The following is a 25,011-nucleotide window of genomic DNA, read 5'->3' as shown; positions in this document are numbered from 1 at the left end:
GTTCTTTGATGAAAAAGATGCGAAAGTTTCCATGAGATATGGTCCGTTAGTATTCTGAAAGTTTCTAAACTACCCTTATTAATTACTTATCTTATTTTTTTTTTCAAATGATTTTTATCTCAAAATCTCTAAGCTTTTTTTTTTCCCCAGGAAACTAGATGCGCGCGCGCACAAACGCACACACGTTGTTTCATTTGGATAGGACGATGGAAGATGAACGAATAGAACCTGATACAAAAAAGAAATGATACTTGCCATATTAAAAATTGGCAGGAGAAACGAGAACAGTAGTGATCTTTTTCTTCCCCCTCCTTCAACTATATAGGTACATTAATTTAAATTTTCTTATAATGGGTATATTAGAAATTTTAAATTCATTTTTTATTAGTCCATTTCAGTCTCACAGGGCTAACCATAACAAGACAAAAAGAGGGGAAAAAACAAATAAACAACAATTTCGCAAAATTAAGTATACTGTTCAAGATTATTATCATCTTAATCATATTCACACAATCAGTCATTTATTAGGTTCCTATAGGACGAAGCTAATTGTTACAGATTGATCAGATGCAAAGATTGTGAATATTTATTTTCTACTACGCAATCGGATCTTTCAAGTTCGACCAGTTTCATCAAAATTTGCATTTTTTATTAAAAAAATCTCTATATTATTGGTCAATTCTGATTTTTTTTAAACGATTTTTTACTCATTATTTAGCATTGTACTACTTATGTGTTCTTTTCACCGTCTTAGTTATTTATAATAAATATATGATAAATTTTTTAAAAAAATTTTATTTAATCATATGCATTGAAATCTGTTATATACATCATAATCAATATATAGGATTGCTTGGAAAAATAACTATAAATTTGTAACATAAAGTAAGTTGAAATCTCATATATGTAGTACCAAAAGAAATCCCACTAACACTTATATTTAGGGCAAGAGGGATTAAATATATTAACTAGATAAACTTTGGTAAAATAAATTTAAATTTGATTAGCTTATCCAAAAATTTATCCCATTAGGCTATAATGGATGATTACCAGAATTTGTCTTTTGTGAAGTGAATTAATTCAAAGACACAAGCACGAGACTATTTAACCACCATATTAAATGTTGGTTAGCAAGCTCACTTGACAGCTTAACTTATGGAATTATACACATAACAAACACATTTATAGAGATAATTGCAGTAGTTCAGATTTCAATGTTGGATGGAAATAGCTATGTGACACAAAGACATGACACTTAAAATTTCAATTAAGTATGGCTTAGTGTGCATATTAATAATCGCTTTTGCCAAGAAGAAGATAATATAACAAGAAATGGGTGGTTTTAGTTGGATCACATATATGTGTCTCCATCCATCACAGCTTTCAAATCCTTTCCACAAATTTCTTCTTCGTCGTCTTCCTCTTCCCTTCTTCTCTCATTGAAAATGTAGTTTTAATCTGTGTTGTTTGAAAAATACACGTCTCCCAACTCTTTATTCAGAATACATGTTTATCTTGTTCTTTTTGTCTTTTTTGAATTAACGGAAAGATGATGATAGTGAATGTATATTAAAAAAAAAAAAGCAATTTTAAATAATCGAGGCATGTATTTCTAAAAAAACAATTTTTCTTACCAGTATCTCTTTAAAAGAATCTAAATTTAGTTACATCTCGATTCGATGAAAACCTAGATATCAAAAATCAAATATACATATACGAGAAGTTTTTCAAAAAATTTACATAAGGATGGGGTTCATATGCCACTATGGTAAATTTTTTTTCCCCCTATTATAGAAGTACAAGGTTCTTTTAGGCCTTAATACAGGTTAAGATTAAAAAATTATGAATGATTCTGGTGGACCAAAACTTGGGCAAGTCCATGAATATAATAATCAGTCCAAGTAGTCCTAAGGCATACTCTCTTTTTATTTCTTAAGTTTAGGAGGGATATCCTGTAGTATCCATTCCTAATTAATGGAGACTAATCTCCATTAAGACACTGAGGGTGCGGATAAGGACAAGTCTCTATTAAGTTTGACATGGAAGACATTTCCAGCTACTTGCACTAATGTGAGTTTATATAAGGCTTTTTTTTTTTTAATTTACCATACTTATAGGGTGGAACCCATTGTTTATTTGTTTGTTTCATACTTATTTGTTTTTTAAAAGTGCAAATTACCTATTATTTTAGCTTTTGATTGTTGATAATCATTTTTTCTTTTTGTTGACTAGAAGTAGTTTCGGTTTTAATTTGTTTCTGTTAGCAAAAATCTCATTTAAGGGAAAAGTCATTAAAAAATAGTTTAAATTAATATTAACGTAAAATAACTTGAAAATAAAGTAGATGCTTACATATTTAATATTCAATTCCAAATTGAACTAAAGAAAAAATAATACATAATGAAAATTATAATAAATATTCATAATATATTACAACAAAATCCTTATAAAAACATTATAATAAAAAGACGTTCTATTAATTTAGTAAAACTATAAAAATGTAATTTGATTTGCTATAACCAACTGCAACAACGGAAAAGTTATGAAAAAGTTTTATTACGTATTCAGGAAGTTGAACGAACTTGAATTTTATTCATTTAGTTATTTGCCTCCAAATATTTCAAGAAGTTAGGTTTCTAACTTCATGAAAATTCTATTTCTTCAAAGTACCAAGCAAGTGAAATTTATTTAATTCATGCAAACATTAACTTCCGTCTCTTACTTTAGCTCAATCCATATTAATCCTTAATCAAGTAGCTGATAAATATAATCATGCTTATTTTTACTCTTTCTTTCATTTATTTATGTTCATTTGTTTCGTATTCCGCATTTCTCATGATTTAGAAAGTCTTAATTATGCTTTTGTCATACACTAGTGTGTAAGTTTCGGTCCTTGATTTCTATGTGCTTACTTTGACAAATTCCGATTGCTCTTAAATCATGAGACAAATGAATGAATGCGCCGCTGTTAGAAAGCGACTTGTAAAATTAAGCATGTTGGTTTTAATTAATTAATTAATTAATATTAATAAATTAATTAATCTGCTTTAATGCTTTCAATATTTGATGTCTTATGTATGTGGTGGTTTGCTGGCTAATTAATATTAAGTAAAGCAAAGGTGCATATTGTGGTCTTTACTTGACCAACAAGGCAAAGAGGATATGGTTTTTGAGTGAATTAGAAGCGACCAAGCCCCTCCTCCATTCAAGGGCATCCTGCCCCCACAACAAAGCATCGTGTTCCTAATTTTGGCACTTTAATTACACTTTTTGGCTGTAAAGTTCTTAATACACACACACACACACCCTCTTTCAGTTTTGACCAAATGCTACCTAAACACTCCCACCCAATTGCTTCTAAATTATAATTAATTTAATAATTTTCACTATTATTTTATCAAGAACGTAAAGAATGTTTTTATGTTTTAAAATAATTTATTTCAAACGCTATATGGTAATTAGTGATTGTTTAGAACTCTTGCGCAATAATTAGTTACCACATATCCTCTCTTATTCCTTCTTTTTCGCCATGGAAGATATATAGCTATGCCTATAGTCTAGTCACATTCCATCTTGGTCTTGTGAGTTAGAATAATCTACTTTAATTACAAGTGAAACCAACTAAAAAAAAGTATTAATTTGTCTCACACGATGCTGTTTGCTTAAGAGCATTTGGCCAGTTTATCTTTATGAACTAAAATTAATTCTGCAGTTTATATATAAGATAATGTTAATCTGTTCATCTAAATGTATTTCCCTACATTATTAATTATTTTGTAGTTTTAAAAATGATCATATTATAACTTGACTAGCGGCTTCACATGCACATTATATACAATACTGCGTGCTAAGAGCAAGTAAAAATGTCTTCAAGATCTCAATATATATATATATATATATATATATATATATAGTACATGCCTTCAATTCTGTTTAATAAGGTCACAACCTAATTAAGCAACATTGAATATATGACTTTCTACTTAGAAAAGCTTACATGTTACTAGTTTATAAAGTTACTGGTCTTAGTGATATTATTATTTTGGGACAATTTAATGCTTCCTTCATCCTTCACAACCTAAGCATCCCATGCTTTCTCTTGATCAATTGGTTATTATGAAATAGTACTTCCGGTTTTTAATATAAAAGCTAGTTTGACTTTTAATTTGATCTTAAATATAGGACCCCAATCTATTTTATCTCTCATATTTATTCGTTTCTTCAAAGTGGTCTTTGCAGTAATTGTACATATGTTAAATATTCCATCAAATGGTAGTTCTAGCTAATGCATGATTAGTGAGGACATTTTAGAAAAGACAATATCTATTTATTGCAAATTAAATAATTAACTTAATAAAATTTTTTAATTTTTTCAAATTAGTCAACTAGTCCTTATATTAAGTATCAGAGGTAGTATGTGTATATATAGTTTTTGTTAGGATATCTTTTTTTTCCCCCTTTCGGTGCATTTAATTTATTAGTAGACCCTTCGTCATTCACTTTGCTTTTATGCCTGAATGGAAAATCAAAATATCACCACATTTTGTGAAAGAGTCAATTCAATAATTAAACTAATAAACCATTTCTACAAAAGAAAGGAAAAAGAAGAAAGAAAAAATCAACCATATATCCTGGTTATATATATACATACATATATATATATATATATATCTCTTCTTCGAAAATAAATTATGTTATCGGGAAGTTCCATATAAGATAGTGTTGGGTTAGACATATATGCATTATTCTTGTATATGCAGTAGTTTGTTATAGACATATAGTTGTGGAAAAATGATTATTATGTCTATGCGTAGACCAAGTTATTATGAATGCATATCAAAATACACGATACACACAGACATCAGACACGCAAACACGCAAACTCAAACACACGTGATATCGAATTTCATTTAAAAATTATTAATAAATGTGAAAATGAAGTTGTCTCTGAAATTGTGTGAATGACAAGAAAGATTGAAGCCAATTATGCGAGACTCTCATAACACGCATGCATTTCCCACAAAATATGATAAATTGGTCAAAATATATAAATATATAACGGACGATGAAGATGCATGTTTAGTGGAAGTAGATCAGCGGTATAAACAGTGAATTTATTATAATTGCTTATGCATGACACATTATTAATTTTTTACTTTAAAATTATAATTGATGACTAGAATTACTTATCAATTATTTTATATATAAATATATATATACACTGAAAAGTTTCGGATGTGAAATTCAGACACTGCACGGGAGGATGATGAAATTGAAAGCGATGAATGAAGACAGCTAATAGGTAGCTAAAATTCATTCAAAGAAAAGCATATGGAAAATTGTTCAAAAGTTTTCCATTACAAAATTTATTAGCCAATGGTACCTGAAATTCATCTAAAAACTCGTGTACAATATATTTTTAGCATGGGCAATTCTTCTTTGATTGACTGTGTATAATCAATCTTCAACTATGTACAAAATGAAAGATATATATTTGTATATGGCTCATGAAGATAGATTTCACACAACTGAAAATAAGTTATACCTGCTCAAAGGGTTTAAATTCTTAAGTATTTTTGGACAATAATTTTGTAATCGGGAAATTTTCAGTAATTTTCACAAAGCATAAATGTCTTGAAAGAAGAAGAAATGATGGCGACAACATTGGAGACGCTTGCACGCTCTTGTTTCCCTCCCTCCATTTTCCTAACCACACAATATAACATATCCTACGTTTACCTCTCTGTCCCCTCTATCTATGATATGTTCACTTTGTACATCTCCTCTTGATTTCACAAAATCTACTGCTTTTTATGTGTCTCTGAGACAAATTGAAGGAGGAAATAGAAATGTTTTTGAATATTTGTATCACTAGAATTAATTTTTCCTATTAATTCTATTAAATAAGAGATGTTATTTAGCCAGAGGCCCAAAGAGAGAAAGGGTTATGAGAAAGGGTTAACGTGTTTTCTTACTCATCACAGAATCAATACCAATATGAACACATTAAAATCAAGACAAAATAGACTGTGTGATTCTAAGTCTAAGATCTATTTTATAGTGTGATAACTTTATATACATTTTACTCCTCCAATCCTAAATGTAAAACTCATTTTATATTGTAAATTCTTTACACTACAAAAATGAGTCTTGTTTACACTACAAAATAAGTTTTACTTTTAGAGCTGGAAGAGTAAAATTTATATAAAGTTACATTATCAATTAAAAATCATAAACAACTCAATAAGGTTAAAAAGTACAATTATTAGAGAATACGTGGCAAGGGAAGTAGGAAATTTTTATTTGTAGGATAATTGATTATTGGGGGAAATGAGGGAGAGGAAGAGAACAGACTTTAAAAAGGGCCATCCATGTGGGGAGCATGTGGGTGATTGCATAGTGCACTTTCTTGTGTAAGGCAAAATTCCAAACCCAAAGAGCCCAAAGAGATTCATTATTCAATCAATGGTGGGACCTGATTGCCTCCTATCAGCTTGTATTCCGGATCCTGCATGCTCATTAATTTTTTATTCTCATTTTCCCTCAAAATTCAAGTTCCGCAATAATAATCCGGTCTATTATTAATGGCATTTTTTAAGAGTACTTAATATAATTAAGCTGAATTCTTATTCCATTTCTTCTTATTAAAAAGTTAGTCATTTATGCTTTATTGCAAATTTGCAATATGAATATATTAGAACATACTCCTTCCTGTACTATTTATAAACTTTAAATTTAGAAAGAGTGTGATCCGTTTTATAAGCTTCAATTTAGTATTCATTTTAACATTTAATACACTTTTTTTAATCTTATCCTTAATTATTTATTCTCTCTTATTTACCATAATCTCTCTTATCACATTTTTCTTCCCCACACATTCTATTTCATCCTTTTTCTTATTTATTACAAGAGCATATTTTTTTAAAAAAATTATATTTCTAACATATTTATTGTTTTAAACTAATTTTAACTAATTATTTATCATCCGTAAATCAATTATTTGAAATTTATAATAAGGAATGGAGTCTCGCGTAGCAAAATTTATAGGTCCTAAATAGTGGCATCACATCAAATTTAATGCAAATAGAAAGATATTTGGACGCGGTGTTATAAAATATAGACAAAATAAAATAACATGTGATAAAATAAATAAATCTTACATTGTTTATGTCATATATGTTCATCTTTATCATTGTACTATAACATAACCATGCAGATGAAATATAAAAAATTATAAAATTACTATTCACGTATTGCTTACAAATAAAACATTTTTAATTTTCATATATTACATGAAGTCAGATAAATGACTTACGAATAATGTGTTTTAATTTGTCATATTACACTGGCATACATTGATAAGATATTATATTGCTTCCATCATTATTTTGTTTTAAATTAGTGGCGAGATACTACCATAATAAATAAATAAAAAAGATGATTGAGAGTCTGTGAAAATATTTTTATTCTTCAAAACTGATGTCAATTACACTTTCTTTTTTAAAAAAAATTATAATAAGCTAGGATGAAAGTTTAAATTGTAATCCCCTCGGGGGGAAATTTAAAAAAAAAAAAAAACCAAGAAGTTGTATCTCATGACAACGAAAAGTTAAATTTAAAATTTCATACATTGCTGTACTACAGTACCACAATCAGCGGCGTAACCCATTTCTCATTTATGCGCACAACCTTGAAAAAGATACGACAGAGCTAAGAAACAATGTAGAGTAGCCCCTCTACCATTAAAAATTGGAACATTAACCTTGCCTTTTAATTAATTAAGTTTATAGCAAAATTGATAGATTCCATTTTAAAACTTGATAAATGAATACCTCCAAAAACAAAACAAGTCTACGCGAATCCTTTTTGCTTTTGAATAAACAGTCCTGTATTTTATACGCAGTTTAAGATGCGTGTAAATAATGTAACTTTCCATGTGATATTATAGATTTATATCCTTCCTATATATATATATATAAATATTTATATATCTAAAGTTATAAAAATATTATTGGTATAGACAAAAGCTTTAATTTTTATCATGCCTTGAGACTTTACCTATCAGCACGTATTATATAGCTCCAACGTTGTACGTGGACATAGCGAGCGAATTGTTAAATACTTTTGTGGGGATATGCTTGATTGTGTTAACTTTCTGTCCGTAACATGCTATATATTACATTTGGTCCTTAATAGAAGAGTTAGGTTAAGATTTAATTTTATTTTAAGTATAAGACCATGATCCACTTTGTCTCTCATATTTATCCATTTTTCTCGAGGTAGTCCTTCTTAGCTGCACATGTTAAAAATTTCATCAAGTTGTAGTTCTATCTAATATACATGATCAACAATGGTGTTTTAAAAAAAATAATACATTTATTACAAATAACTAACTTAACTAATTTTTTTAATATACTTAAATTAATCAATTATTTCTTATATTAAGCACCGGAAGTAGTATATATTTGATCAGAACAATTGGTCACATGCGTGCATTTCAGTTAATTAAATTATAATTTCTTTGAACAAGATTGCCAACACCATTTGGATCTTATATAGAAAATTCTAAAGTTTATTGTTTTCAAGAAAATAACGTGTATTTCCTGCCAATTCATTCGGCTATGTTGCCACTTTAGTTTAATCATACGGCGCTCGAATTCAATGTAACAAAAGAATAATGGAATTTTCTAATTTGCCATAATTCAAGTGAAGCCATAAACCATTGTTTGTGCCTATCAATCAAGCCGAACAAGCAATCAAATCAATTATATATATATATTGCCAATGTCGCGTCACGTAATTACTAAACGTCTTGTTGATGTTTTATATTTTATAAACATGCCTCAACCTAATCATGTGATCGAAAAATGTCTTACCATGATCCTGTAATAACTTTTCAACATCACTCCAGCTACTTTGCGTTTCATAAAGAAACAAACTCATTATTCAGTTGATGAAGTTCTGCGAGATGGCATATGAACTTGAACTACATTTCTCTTATGTCTTTATTCGGTGTATTTATTATTAGATCCAATCCTAAATATAAAAACTAGCTAAAGGGTATGATTTGATTATAAATATAAGACATCAATCCACTTTGCCTTTAAAATCTATAATTTTTTTACCCAAATTATCACTATTGATTGCATATATTAAGAGGATTTTTAATTAATGGATAATTCCAATGCATATAATTAAAGGTAACAGTTTTAAAAAAATCAAAATTATTGGACAATGAGTCTGAGTCCACTCTTGATTGGCCGGACTATTTGGTCCAAGAGAGGTGAATCTCTCTAATAAAAAAAAATCAATTACTATTAAAAGGGAATGATTGATCAAGCATTGAGGACTTGATTGAAAATTGAAGAGAAATTATTTAGGCATTAATTGTCGATTGTGAATTGAAATATTATCCGGCAACAAATGGGTGAAATTGCACTTTCCTAAATTAGCGGTCATCCTGACTCTATAAATAGGAGGTGTTTTTACCCCTTCTTTTTCACCTCAATTATTGAGCTTTCCGGTTATCTCTTCTCCTCTTTCATCTTGCCGGTACGATCTGAACCTGACCTAGTATGATTCTCTCCCCTCTTGTTATTTTGGTTTATTCTACAAAAAACATTTAATTTGTTACAAATAACTAATTTAATTAGTTTTCTTAATATTTATAAGTTAATTATCTAGTTTTTATATTGAACACTACTAAAGGTAGTGCTTACATTAATATGTTCTAAGTTTTACTTACAATGATTTTTTTTTAACCAAAACTATATCAATGAGCTTTAATTTACAAGTAAGATATATCATTTAGCCAGTGCATTGATGCATATTTAACTGACACAATACTCTCAAGACTGGAAAGAGAGAAATGTTGAACAATTGGTTAAAGCATACTACAAAGACACATAAGAGAATACTAATATATATATGTATTTATATATATGATACCTAAGTACAGTAATTATAATTATACTAGAGTGAGCTTCGAAAACTTAAGATAAAATACTGTTCCTAACTGATGAACTGTGAGATTTACTATAATTTATATAGATGATGGTTGGTATATGTAGTTGATCTATGGGTGTTAAAAAATGATCTTTTCAAATACATTGACTGGTTGAAATGTGTAGTGTATGCGTATGATCGATGAGTGGACAAATTTATCCGCGGGTTAAGGGACAATCTGCCCTTATTAATTGGAGTTCCAATAGTGGGCCATATAGCCCCATTGTTTTCAAGAGAGTCTTATTTAGTGTGCTTTGTTTGCATTCAAAACAAGATGCCAATGTTAGGTTTCCATTACATTAATTAACTTCACATGTGTCTCTGTATTTAAACTTGAAAAAATTATTCAGTGTATTGATATGACCGTATAAATAGCTAGTCACTACCTCCACTACAAAAAAACAGACTTTAGGCGACGACTTTCGGCGGTGACAAAAAAAGTCACCGCTGAAAGTCTTAGTTTCAGTGGCAACTTTTTTTGTCGCCGCTGAAAGTTCGCTGCTGAAATTAAGACTTTCAGCGGCGACAAAAGTGTTGCCACTGAAAGTGGACCTTCAGTGGCGACATTTTTTGTCGCCGCTAAAAATAGACTTTTAGTGGCGACTTTTTTTGTCGCCGTTGAAAGTTCGCTACTGAAACTAAGACTTTCAGCGGCGACAAAAGTGTCGCCGCTGAAAGTGGACCTTCAGCGACGACTTCTTTTGTCGCCGCTAAAAGTGTAAAATAATAATATATATATATTTTATTTTACAATATTAATAAACAAATTCAATCTGGCTCAGCAACAAGAAGATTGGACACCAAAGGAGGCGGTCACAAGTTCGAACCTTGAAGAAGACACATTTAAGGTGAAAATATTTGAACGATGACGTGACGAGAAGGAGTGATGTGGCAATGACGTGGCGGTCGGCGGTGATGATGTGGCCGTCAATGACGATGACGTGGCGACCGACGATGATGATGTGGCGGCCGGCGACGATGACATGGCACCCGGTGACGATGATGTGGTGGCCGGCGACGATGACGTGGTGTTGGTGAAGCCAATTCTTCTTAGGCATTACTTTCAGCGGCAACAAAAAAGTCGCCGCTGAAAACACTTTTGACGGCGACAAGAATGTCACCGCCAAAAGTGTCTTTCAGCGGCAACAAATGTTGCCGCTGAAACTTCTAAAAGTCGCCACTGAAAGTATGTTTCAGTGACAACTTTTTTAGTCGCCACTGAAAGTTTTCAACCACAGCTGCTACGGCAACGACTTTTCAGCGACGACTTGTCGCCGCTGAAAACTTTCAGCGGTGACTTTTGTCGTCGCTGAAAGTCAATTTTTTTGTAGTGCTCCTTTTTCATCATGTCGATTCTCTTTTATGTAACGGTGCAACATGTTGTTAATTTTTAGCCAATATATTAGTTCTGGATAATGATATCGTCTTAGAGTATTAAATTATTATCACCTTAAACCGTTAATAGATAACACAACTTGTATTATAGTAATCAACTAATGGTCATGGCTTCTTAAAATTATTGATGTCTTAAATAAAAGCTCAAATACTTATTAGCACTGAGAGTTCTTGCCTATGTCAATTCAAAATTCTTAATTTAGTTAATCACTGTATATATATAGTATAATTGGCTAGAGGAGGATAAAAAAAAAAACAGATTATATGTGCGAAAGGTAAAATAAATCTCAGACATAAGACTATTATTATTTTGTATCATTTTTTCCTTTTAAACGGATAAAGGCGAGATTAAAACAATTTGAATTTGTCGTATAATTCATATTTCTTCTTCAGTTTTAAGTTGTGTGGGCCAGGTCCTGCATGTGCCACCATGTGCTCTGTCTTTCTCCCTACGCCCCACCACTTCACTTCCTTCGACCACATAAATAATTCCCTTCATCCTCATTCTTCTTCTCATTCTCCTCTCTCCCCCCTCTCTCTTCCTGTATTTTACCTTCTTGGATCCATAACACTTCGTCGCACAGCAAAACGCATACATTATTTCATTTTTAATTTCTTGAGAATCCTTCTACTGTGCAGTTAACAGACAATTTTGGACAAGAGGTAAGCATTATGCTTTCGTTGATTTGCAAGCTTCTTTACCTAAACGCCCTAGTCATGAGTTCCATCTGTTAGCCTCCATTACGCTGATGCCAAATTTTGAAACTTTTTTCACAGAATGCAAAATCCCAGGTCAGAGAAGCTAGAATTTCTCCAGAAATGGATGGAGGGTATGGGAAAATTCACGTCCCTTAAGAAGAACATGAGCTTGTTGGAGAGGAAGAAGGCCATAAAAGTGTCAGCAGATTTAGCCATGGCTTCCACCAGAACTGAAAGCAAGTGTTGGAGCCGAGCCCTCATTGCCAATATTGCTTCCAGAGACCATAACAGCAAAGTCCTGACGGAGCACGTAATAGGCTCCTCGCAGTGCTTAAGGCTAAGAAAGGCTTTCACTTCTTCTTCTTCTTCTTCTTCTTCATTTTCTCAGCTTAAGAACAAGAGGATGCTTAATAGAACCAGGAAGATCATGAAGAGAAGGCGCCGTACAGTTCGTAGTAGAGTGAAGAAAGTAGTGATGGCGGATTCTATTGCAAGGAGGCTGGTCCAAAAGAGAACAGAAATGCTAAAGAGGCTTGTTCCAGGTGGCGATCTTATGGACGATGATGTGTCCTTGATTGAAGAAACCCTAGATTATATTCAATCCCTCCGATCTCAGGTTCAAGCAATGCGCTGTCTTCTCGCCACTTCCCAGCTCATGAAATGTTCCTAAATTTACTCGCTATATATATAGTTATATATACTCCTTTATATTCGTATAATTATATATAAAGTTATAATGTATTGCCCTTGTTTTTCTTTTCTTCTCTGGGCAAAACTAGGCAGATCAGTGAAGGAGAAAAGACTTTTTAATGGCGATGCACATAGAGCAAAGATATGTACAATATTAAGTAAATCAAGGCTTTATTATTCGGAAGCCATTAATTAGTCGTATATATATCTGCCTGTGTTTAGGTTCTTCCAACTTCTTCTCCCCCCCCCCCCGGGGGGTGGATTTCGTGAGTCGTGTATTATTAAAGAAAAGCCAAGAACAAAAGTTATACCGAAGAATGAAGTCTTATGCATATATCAACGCAATTTCATCGGTATCTGTACGATCGAGTGCTATTTACAAACATATATAGTAATACCTCCGGTACTAATTATAAAATCTTATTTGTAGGTTATAAATAAAGTCTTATGATTAGAACGGAAGGTAATATTAAATAACCTATACTACATGATGCTACAAACGCACTCGCATGTAATGAGTGTATCATATTAAGAAGGCCAACTGGCCAGCTGATTAAACACAATAATGATAGAGAGAGAGAGAGTGAAGAAGCAAATAGCGAATCAATGTCACATGCATGCCCTTTAGAGTATTACTTGTGCAAACTGTGTTCTTTTAGCTAATTTTGTTTTCAAGACCTGCGATCTGACATAGATTTTTGCATTATTGAGCTGTGTAAGACGAACCCCTGGATATGGTGTTGACGATAATATTCATATATTCAATTCAATTAATTAACAAAGAAACTCTTTTGTTTTTACTTTAAAATATAGATACTGACATCTTTGAGGTTACAGAGCAAAATTCAAAACCTTAATTCTCCTTAACTTACAAGAAAACTTCTATACCGTTAGGTTACAAGGTGATTGGCAGCAACTCTATATTGCCCACCATTTATTTATTAATTACAGCTTAATGCAGTCTAGATATTGAACATTCAGAAACAGGAAAATTTTAATATGGATGAGTTCAACAACACCAGAAACGATCCTGTTAAATCCTTTTCGAGGTCGATCGAATATACATAATAACTATCCTCCACATTGACCACAAAAAAAATAAATTCAGTATCACAATAAATTTTTAAATAATAATTAACAAGCTTATAGATAGAGCATGATTGCTAGCTTAAGAAGTGAAAGCTCAGATTCTGTTAAAACATTTTCAAATATGTGTGGTTTTATAAGGCCTGTAGTGCCCTAGTAATCTATGGATTATCTGTGTTGTCTTTTTCTTAATTAAAGGTTAGGTGCGCGCCCTGTCTGGGCTGGGCTACATGATTATTGCCGTTAATAATCAGATATATCAGAGGATTTGCATTGCAAAACATATAACAATATCTGTTCGAAGGATTCTGAACGTAACATATTTTCCTCCATTCCATATTAGAAAATAAATTGGATGGTAATGCTTTGGGGGTTATATATATATAATATCTTTTTGCCAACTTTAGGGTTATATATATATGATCGTTGCCTATATCAACTTGAAAGTGCAAAATATACGTTTAATTATAATATTCATATAATACTAGCTAGAAGTGATGCTCGTTTAAAAAAAAAAGGGAAATTATAACCAGAATCTGATAAATTGGAGTTGTTAGAGTAGTTAGACTTATTTATGAAGCCGATGCTCCATGGATATTGGTGGAATATGGGATAAAATACAATTAGGATTATTTTAGATATTTAGTGCGCCTCCCGTTCTTAAAATTAGTTAATTACTTTAGCTAAATTAAAGAATCTAAGTAAGTTATTAATTCTGAAAAAAATGGCATGATCTCTCTTAAAATTAGGGCTCTACATGGATAAGGTTGGATAGGGCCAAACTCTTACTTAATCCCCAACCTAAAAGATGAACGAGTTATATTTTGCAGTTGACTACCCGACCCTACTCGATGAAAGCCTGAGTAATCTTGAGTGAGTGGGTTGGGCTGGGATGGGCTTCCACATCCAAGTAGTGACATCTTGTTGTTTTCATTATGTGAAAATTTTCATTGCCAAACTCAATAAATAATATTTTGGAATTTAAATATATTTTATAGTTCTATAACTTAAAAATATTCTAAAAGAAGAAATATAAACACTATGCTACAAATGGACTTATTTATCTATCATTTCATATCTCCTTATAATTATATAATTGAACACAACTTGATATGTATTCACACAAAATCCATAATCAAATGTGTCAACAACTCAAGACTTAAAACATTAATTATACTGAATATTTATATTACATATAATGAATATACATATTAAATATGATTATATATATAATCTATGTGCAAGCAGGCATACTATGTCTGATGTCTGGCCCTACCAGACATTCTCAAAAAATGCCCAAATATTTTTCAAGCTGCTTTGTTAAGGTTGAGTTGAGCATAATTTCAATGGGGTCAAGTGGGCATTGCGGGCTTTTTGACATCATGAACACCTATATTTAAACTATTTATCTATGATATTAGATTAAGGGTGTGTTTGGGTGACACCCCAAACCATGGTTTGGGGACCCAAACCATGGTTTGGGGAATAATCTACCCAAACACCCCCTCCAAAATCCAAAACCATGGTTTTGGAAAAAGCAAAATTTTTTTGCTTTTGGAGAAAGAAGGGAGAGTGTGAGGGCCTATATGATATGTATCTTGTTATTTTTTTTATAAACATATTTTTTTATAATATATTTAATCTTATATTTTATAATATATATACACATTAATTATTTATTAATTATATTATCTTATGTATTATTAATTATGTTGGTAAAAAAACATATTATTAACAATTTTATTCCTTCAAATTAAAATATATCATAAAATCTATTTTTTCTGTAATTATCATATTAACTTATGTCTTTTTTTTAGTAATTTGTATATATAAAAAGTGTTTCTGATAATAACTATCCAAACACTCTCACTTCTCAGAATCACTTTTTTACAAAATCTATTCTTCACAGAATCTATTTTCCCCAGAATCTATTCTCCAAAATCACTTTTCCAAACCACGGTTTGGTTTCATCCAAACACACCCTAAATAACTCTTACCGTAAGGATTGGTGGGAGAGATATTTAGGTTGAGATTATTTGATTATCTTTATCATCTTATTATTATTTTCTTGGGATCTATGAATAGCCATAATGTTTCTCCTCGTAGGTAGACTTGATTGATTGAATAAAGTATATCGTATACTTTTGCCTCTCCCTCTCTTTCTACAGTAAAGCTGTGGGAAAAAGAATGACAAGAGAGCGTGAAATGATAAGGAGCAGAGGCAGGAAGGGAAGAGTACTGGAATAGGAGAAGTGGGGAGGACGTTTGACTATCGACCTAAAGTGCGGAGGATGACTGGGGAAAGGGCGACACTGTGGGAGATTGGCCCAATTTGTAGCCCATGACCCATCCTTTTACACCTCCCCCTACGCCCTCCCTACTCCTACGCCTCCACCTGCCTACTTCCCTACCTCCCTCACCATTCATTCCATTCCTTAATTTCGATCTTATTTTTGCGGTTCACTTTTTACATATTTAATAAAAATGAAGAATTTTTTTTCATATTATTAATTTTTCAATTTCAACTGTATTTAGTATTGGTTCTGATACCAAATATGAGAACTAATTAATGAGTCTATTTTAAGGAAGAATTATAATAAAATCTCATTAAAAAAATAACTATCAAAAAATCCCAATGATAAGTGAGGAGTTGTTATTTCTTATTTTGAAACTTATCATTATAAGGTCTCAGTTGTCATTGATACTTCTCTGGTCAAAAAAAAAAAAAAAAAGTTGTCATTGATACTTGAAGGCAATTATATTCTTTTTTTGAGACTTTATTACAATTCTCCTTTATTTTAATCCTAAATATAAGATATCAGTCTAAATTATCTCTCAAATGTATTAATGTAGTTTTTGCCAATGTTAGTTATACTACGGATGATTAGAAATTGTATTCTAGAAAAATCAACATACATTTAATTTGTTATAAATAACTAATAAAATTAATTTTTTAATATCTGTAAATTAATTATCTAATTCTTATATTAGAAATTGAGAAAGTATAAAGGAATGGGTAAAGATTAAGAAGTCTATTTTACCAAAAAAATAAATTAAGAAGTCTAAGAATAATAAAGTAGAAATAAAATTGTACACTCTTATAAGTTTTTTAACGAGATGACTTAGAGAGAGGGCAAAAAAATTTTTCTCTCTAAATATCTCACATTCGACCATTTATTTAAAAAAAGGTCAAAAAAAATCTCTCGATATAATACTTTATGAAAGGAATCTGATCGAGAAGACATTATTAAGCGTTATTATGCTTTTTACGTGAAAATTATGACTCCTGCAAGCAACATTGAAAATTTTAATTTCTTGAATTAGATCATACATTTAGTACCATATCTTGATTTATAATTATTTTATTATGTTATGGTGATTGAAAAATTAATATGTTCTCTCTAATTTTTTTATAAGACATTTTAAAACTCGAAATTAATGAAAAGTGATTGAATTATTAAATTGTCTTAAAAATAATTGAAAAAAATTTTAAGCTTCATTTTATTTAAATCCATATGCATTGATAAATAAGAAAAAATCTACTGCATTTTGAACAGAAGCAACATTAAAAAGATATAATAAATACCTCATGTAAGAACTTATTGGGGGAAAAAATCATTAATCTCTCCCACTGTGTACCTTCTAAAAAGGACTCAAGAATTTCAGTATTAATATAAAACCTCATTTGACTTTTATTTTGGTCTTAATTATAAGACTCCAATCCATTTTATCTCTCATATTTATGTTTTTTTTTCAAGGTAGTCCCTCTAATAATAGTAGTTATAGCCAATAAATTTAATTAGTAAAAATATTTTAGAAAGGACAACACTTATTTATTACAAATAACTAACTTAACTTATTTTTTTAATCTCCTCAAATAAATCAACTAGTTATTATAATTAGAACCGGAAGTAGTATAACTCAAGATGTTTCATGGCTTCAAGGGACTCATCTACTTAATATCTTTTATTTATTGGGTATACAATTTACAAATATCTTGTATACTTCACACCAATGATTTTAAAACCAGACCAGTGATCGGAGTATCAAATAGCTCAATTTCTAGTTAGAAGCCATTTCAGAGGTTGGGCCATGTTTTTCGGTAAGAACCGGCTTTTGAGCTAGAAATCGTCATTAAGCTGAAAATTAGAATGGAAATTCAAAAACCAAAGGGGTTTAGAAGAAGAAGGAAGATGAAGAAGATGGGGAGGAGGAAGAAGCAGCAAAAAAAAAAACCAGTGCCTACTTTTATGATTTTTCCTCTTTAATAATAACAGATATGGGGCAAAATGGGTGATGAAAAAATTTGCTAACCATGGCCTTCCTATATGATCGAGCTCGGAGGAAGAAGAAAGAAGAAAGAAGAAATACGGGGAAGACGGAAAGAAGTGAGAAGAGGAGAGTGAAAATGAACACACACAAAAAGGCAATCATCAATACTCTCTTTCTTCAGCCACTTTTACTAGTATTTCTGCTGGTTTTTTATTTTCAATGTACATAAATTTAATTTCACTCGCCAGCTAAACACATTCATCGACACAAATGAATCCTTTCATTAATCTTTGACATTTCGAATGACCAACCAGCATCTTTTTAAATTCAAAATATTTATGCATTTTCTTTTTCCCCCTTATTTTTGATTCTTTGTGTTTTTACTTTTATTAAATTTTTTGAAATTTACACATTGTTTATTTAATTTTTACTTTTATCTGAGATAAAGATATGCAGTTTTAAGATATGTTATTCCCTTATAAGTTGTCAATTTATTATAAAATTAAACTACTTAAGTTTATTTTTAAATTATTTGACAACTTAGTATTCTATTTTTTTATATATATTAGTATATAAGTATCTAATATTATTTTTTATTTAATTATTATATCATCGGTTTGACCGCTGGTCTGACCGAATGAACCATGACCTGTTAGCTTCTCTAGTTTAACATCCAATCTGGCTTTTAAAACATTACTTCACATATAATAACTTTTTTTTTTGGGTCAAACGATGTCTCTTCATTATTGGGTAATGCCACGAGAGTCGGTTGTCTCGTGGCCCAAAAAAAAAAAAAAGAAACAACTCAGTCTTTGCACTCCCCAAAAATGCCCAATCCAATACTGTAAATGAGGCCCCAATGGTTGCAATCGATGTTCATATCTGTTGCTGTCCAATCTCCCTCTTTACTTTCACAATATCAAAAATCCAATGTGAAAGGCTTTTTTTTTTTTTTAATAATATCTATTTTTATGATTCACGAGATTTTAAATATTGTTATAGAAGTCGATATCAAGCGCAAGATATATTGAGTTTAAGACATATATGTCTGGTGCGAGCTGTAGAAGCCTTAAATACGCATAAAAAATTGCGAATAGGTTATATCAATATAAAATATCGTTCCCTTCTAAGGGGGTGTTTGGATAAAGCCAAACCATGGTTTGGAGAATAGCTTCTGGAGAATAGATTATGGAGAGAATAGATTTTGAAAGAATAGATTTTCTGAAAAAGTGATTCTGATAAAGTGAGAGTGTTTGGATAGTTGTTGTCAGAAGTGCTTTTTTATATGTGGAAATTACTAAAAAGGACATAAGTTTAAATGATAATTACATATAAGATATATTTCATAATATATGTTTATTTAAAGTAAATAAATAATATTAATAAAATATACCTTACGTATATATATTAATAAAATAAATATGTTTTTTTGCAAAATAATTTAATAAAGTAATTAAATATGTATATATATTAATAAATAATATATAGTAATAAAATAATTAAAATTAATACGTATATATATTAATAAAATAACTAAATATGTTTTTCATAAAATAATTTGTCACCGGCAGCGACAAATTTCAGAATGGGAGGAGAGAGAATTTTGTTTTCCACTGTTGAAGCCTCTCTGACAGGAGCAATTATTATTTCAACAAACATATTTCTCCACAATCCACAATTTGCCAGCTTATACGAAAACCATGGTTTGGCTGGCCAAAACCATGGTTTTCATAGAAACCTTGGTTTTCCTAAAAAAAATGGGTGTTTGGCAAATTTTTTTTCAAACCATGGTTTGGGTCCCCAAACCATGGTTTGAAAAAAAACCCAAACACCCCCTAAATGTAGGGGCGAACTGAGGACTTGTTTTAGTTTTTAATTGTGATGCTTTAAATTATTTTATCCTTCAAATTTATTACATATATAAATATTAAGGGAGGTTTATATTAACAGGAAGTTTCTAATACAAATTATTAAAAGAGTATATTAAGGAACTCAGTACATTTTTTTATATCAATAACTAAATTAATTTTATTAATGTAAATAAGTTATGTAGCATTTACATTGAGGACAGGAAGAAGTATAAAAAGTGTAAGGATTCATAATTTTTTATTCTTGTTATGGTTTGTTTCTACCAAAATTTAGTATTTATTCAGTGCGCTTTATACATAATTTGAGAAATATTACTTTCGGTCCTTACCATAAGAGTTACGTGTTTTTGGTTGAAAAAAGAAGAAGAAGAGCTTATTGTGAGTTATAGTTAATCTAAATATAATATGTTAATCCATTTTATCTCTTAAATTTATAATCTTTTCAAAGTATCCCTATTAATTATACATATTAAACAAGTTTTCATTAAAGAATGCACATGATTAAATAAAGTAGTTTAGAGAGACAAATACATGTTTGTTTGTTTGTTTGTTTGTTTGTTTGTTTTTGAGCTGAGACAAATACATATTTGTTACAAACAATTAATTTAACTAATTTTCTTAATATATATAAATTAATTATCTAACTTTTATATTAATGATCGAAGATAGTAATTTAAATTCTTTACACCTTATAAATAATATGATTGGTTCAAATCTTTTTATAGTGTGTATATATAGATTGCTTCATTAGATGAAAAGATACCCAGATTCCTCCTAATCCACACCATAAGTACCTCAATTATAAATCAATATTCTCTGGGTTCTCATGACTTTAAAAAGCAGCCTCAATTTTTAATGATTAAATTAGGACAAATACATTGATCTCAGAATCTTTGTTGGTGGTCCTGTTAGTTACAAAACACAATTTAGGAGACACTCTTAAGCATCTAACTCATGAAGTCTCTGCTTGTCACATGAACCCCAATCAGCAAAATCAAGCCTTTCTAACAAATTCTTTAATGAAAGAAATCTTAAATATAGTAGACTCAACCGTTGGGTTATTATCGATTATTAATCAACAACATAAGCAAATCATATTATTCGCAAGTCATAAATAATAATACTCCCTATAATAAGTCCATACATAACCAATAAAAATGTGCAATTTGTAGTTTTAAGGGGAAATGACTAAAAAAGAACTTTGAATACTGGAAATTCCAAAAAGAAATGACCAATATGGGGGAATGACCAATATGCAATTGCGTGACCAAGTTTTTATTGTTGTTATTTTTAGTTCACAACATGTTATTTCCAATTCATAAGTTATATCCTAATAACAAGTTTTAATCACCAATTCAGAATTTATCATTTTCAATTCAAAAATTATTATTTCGAGTTTTATTGTTGTTATCTTTAGTTCACAATTTGTCATTTGTAATTCAGAACAGTCATTTTCAGTTCAAGTTGTTAATTCAAGTTTTGTATCTTGTTAATTTTTTCACAGGCTTTTTCTCTTTTTCTATCATTTTGAAGTGTTGGCTCTTTTTGAAATTTTCTATATTCAAGCCTTTTTTTGGTCATTTTTCCTAATTTTAATCTAAAGTTTATTTAACACATTTCACAAATTAAAAATTTCAGTCTCCTCAAAAACTGTTTTACACACACACACACACACACACAGAGCGCAAGTATTTTCCTAATTAAATTTGACAGGTCATTAACATGATGATCTTCGAGGAAAATGTACTATACGCCATATAGAATACTACCAACTTTATGTGGTTCTTTTCAGACCACAGAAAAGCTCTAATCTTCATCGTGCTTATTAAACAAGAACATATGTGCGTGTGTGTATGCTTCTTGATGGTTTCATTATTCTAATGATCGAATATAGACTGTAATTATACCTGTCTGGTGCCTTCTTTTTCAGAGTTCATCATATCAATCATGCACGTCTACCTCCTTTACATCAACAATATTGGCCCATCACCGTGCTTCCTCATCATGCCCCTCCTTTGCCTTTTATTTCTGGCTTGTTTTTCTTGGATCCGAATCTTTTCGAGTTTTGAATATCTCAAGTCTATCAACTTAAAGTATTAATGATATTTATTACAGTTACAGCACAGGTGTTCTCTTCAATTTTGGTAATTTTACTATTGTGGCTTTCGGCAAAAGAATTTCAATCTCAATGTTTGATTTTCTAGTTTTGGCAGTATTAATCGGTCTCCAAAAGTTGTGTTGGATCCCAACTAATTTAGATCGAGTTGGGTTTTAAATCACGTGAATTTAATGTAAAGTTCTCCAAGCAACAAGTTTATCTAGACTTGAAATCTTGCTTAAAGGAAATATTAATAGCTCAAATTTGTTAATGTGGTGGCACTATATAACTCTGGCATGGGGGCATATCATTTTATCATCTAAAAGATGTTTCTCACTTATCCCAAGTCCTTGGCTTTCATTTAATGATGCCAGAAACAAAAGGTCCCTTTGAGTCTATACTCTATAGAGAGCCCACAATGTTCTATTATGGCTGCCATGTGTTTGTTTCTCTAATCTCTCAATGTTGAGGCCTTGTCTTCTTCCATCAGAATCTATCTGCCATGTAACTCAGCTCTTTCAATCCCAAGTAGAATTAGGCCCCTTATTTGCAACCCACTAATGTCACACACACGGTATATTATAAATTTGATGTTTCCTATTGATAGACTGATGCAGTATCAATATTTATTAATGGATAGCTTTACTGTAGTATCTAAATGAAAATTCAAATGAAGATAATATGCTCATATCTAAAAGGACCTTCCCAACTTTAATGTCTCATCCCTGCAATTCCTGTCCTCTAGAAACTTCAGGGTATGTTCCCTTGCAGCTGTAGGACGCTTAACGTAGCCACTTGTCCAGTGGATTCATATGTATGATGTACACTGTCACTTTCATTTAGCTGATGCAAAAAATTCAAGGAGTGGGCCGATATGATCAATGGCAATGATGAAAAAGTTGCCATTTTTTTCTGCAGCTCTCTTTGCTGACTTTATTATTTACAGCCCCATAAAAATATCTTGATTATTGGGGTTGGTATGTTGCATTATTAAAAAGTCTTCTATTTCTTTTATACTTTTGGGGGATTTGGAGATCAGACTATTGATAAGCTTGTGTTGTGACTAAGAAGCATGTCTCTATAAATATGCATGCATTGTTGCTTATACACGCATTTCTGAAACTGTACACAGCTCAGTTCTTCATCAGCCAAGATCTTATCATCATGGCTTCCAACTTCAATCTATCTCCATCAGATGCACATCCAGAGACAATGGATCTTCTGTCACGTGCGTGGTGCAACTTCGCTGTGCAAGCTCTGCAACCAGAGCCTCAAGATGGATTGTCACTTGTCCTAGCTGATAACCCAATGAAGCCACTGGAGAGCAGTCCCGCAGCTAGTCCTACAGTGAGTCAAACTGTTTGAAATCAGTTTTAAAACACACACACCCACACCTAGTTCTATATTCAATTCAATATGTAAATATGTCTGAAACAGATGGAAAAGAGTGCTAGAATGGAAAATGCAGATTTTGGGTCTCTCCCTGGATGGAAGTCTAATGATGTGAAGGTAACTGGAATTTTGTTTGCTCATGGAATAACATATGGATCATATTGAAAAACTTTGCTCATGTTTTCTTTTCTTTTCTGAATTTTCAGTCATGGATACGGATGCAGCAAGCAATGCATCCTGAGTTGAATTACAACAGCTACTTCAGAAAGAAATGGGTATGTCATCTGCACATTATTAACTAACCTCAGTTGTTTAGACTTGAACTTTACGATCATGGTTCTGTCTACTATGAAGCACTGATATAACACACGAATGCCATGCTTATCAGTAATATCAAGTTTTATTATCCACTTTATGGATTTTTTTGTATAAGTATTATGATAAGAGTTGAAGAAAGGATTAAGTGAGTATGAGACTCGTTATTTCCTTATCTTAGAACATTATGTGCAATGGTTTATATCTTGTAGGGCTGACATGTATGATGATACAGCTGCAGTGGATGATAATATTGTATTTTCAAGAGGCATTGATAGATTTTGTTTTGTTCTCTGCACATAGATGCCGTGGAAACAGATAATACCACTGAAAAATGTGTCAATCAAGAAATGGTTTAAAGAAATAAAGATGAGGAGGAAAGAGGAACAGAGAGTACAAACAGCAGAAGTGCATGCAGCAATATCAGTGGCTGGGGTGGCAGCTGCTTTAGCAGTCATAGCTGCAGAAAACTCCAAGGGAGGCCGATCATCTAACGCTGACAAGGAAGCAGCAGTAGCTTCTGCAGCCGCCTTGGTCGCAGCTCAGTGTGCAAAAGTTGCAGAAGCAATGGGGGCAAAGAAGGACCAACTTAACAGTGCAATTAGTTCAGCCATGACTGGTACTAGTGCAAGTGACATCTTGACCCTCACGGCCTCAGCTGCCACATGTAATTTTCTTATCTTGATGCTTCTTTTCATATGCTTTCTAATTTTCTCCGGTATTTGTACTAGGACTCTTAATTGAGAAGGTTGAACTACCTTGTTCCTCGTCCCTTGCAGCCTTGTCTCAGAGTTATTGTAACTTATCTGAATCCTTGTGGTTTCTAAACCAGAAATTTGGCTTTTAACAAACTTGGCATTGCTAAATAGATCATGTGGTCAAATAGAAAGAGCTGTTTCTTAGCTATCAAGCAGTTTAACTATACCGCTTAGTGATAAAGGCTGTACCTGATACAGTGGTAACAATTTTTATCAGTTTCCTTCTACTTTGACAAGTATCAAGAAATTAGTTAGATAAATTACAGCTCTTGTTTTAAGACATGATTGAAGGAAACGAATGAAGCAACTTACCCAATTTTTCATGTATCCGATACTGTTGGCTTGTATGAACCAGTAAACTGTGCTCTATTCCCTTTGGTGCAGCACTGAAAGGAGCGGCCACACTGAAAGCAAGATCAGGATGCAAGAACAG

The 25,011-nt window shown here is 31.3% G+C and overlaps 2 protein-coding genes across 2 annotated transcripts; both read left to right on the top strand.

Annotated features, from left to right (window-relative positions):
• The first annotated feature begins 11,925 nt into the window (after positions 1-11,925).
• LOC114732305 (transcription factor IBH1-like 1) lies at positions 11,926-13,021 on the top strand. The gene is made up of 2 exons (XM_028919602.1): positions 11,926-12,063; positions 12,178-13,021. Exon 2 carries the CDS (start codon positions 12,179-12,181, stop codon positions 12,767-12,769), a length of 591 nt encoding a protein of 196 aa, XP_028775435.1. The 5' UTR covers positions 11,926-12,063; position 12,178; the 3' UTR covers positions 12,770-13,021.
• A 10,232-nt stretch (positions 13,022-23,253) lies between these two features.
• On the top strand, positions 23,254-25,006 carry LOC114732308 (uncharacterized; the record flags this gene model as incomplete). The annotated part of the gene is made up of 5 exons (XM_028919604.1): positions 23,254-23,460; positions 23,551-23,622; positions 23,712-23,780; positions 24,124-24,487; positions 24,963-25,006. Coding segments are annotated over exons 1-5 (732 nt in total), but the record flags the coding sequence as incomplete, so codon positions are not given.
• Between the last annotated feature and the right edge of the window lie 5 nt (positions 25,007-25,011).

This window comes from Neltuma alba, unplaced genomic scaffold, assembly GCF_004799145.2.
Source record: "Neltuma alba isolate B1F8T4 unplaced genomic scaffold, ASM479914v2 tig00012899_pilon, whole genome shotgun sequence".
NCBI lineage: Eukaryota > Viridiplantae > Streptophyta > Magnoliopsida > Fabales > Fabaceae > Neltuma > Neltuma alba.
This window is presented reverse-complemented; position numbering and strand designations above follow the sequence as displayed.

Bases quoted from the DNA above. Each gene is read 5' to 3' on its own strand.
- LOC114732305 (XM_028919602.1), top strand. From the start codon at position 12,179: ATGCAAAATCCCAGGTCAGAGAAGCTAGAATTTCTCCAGAAATGGATG.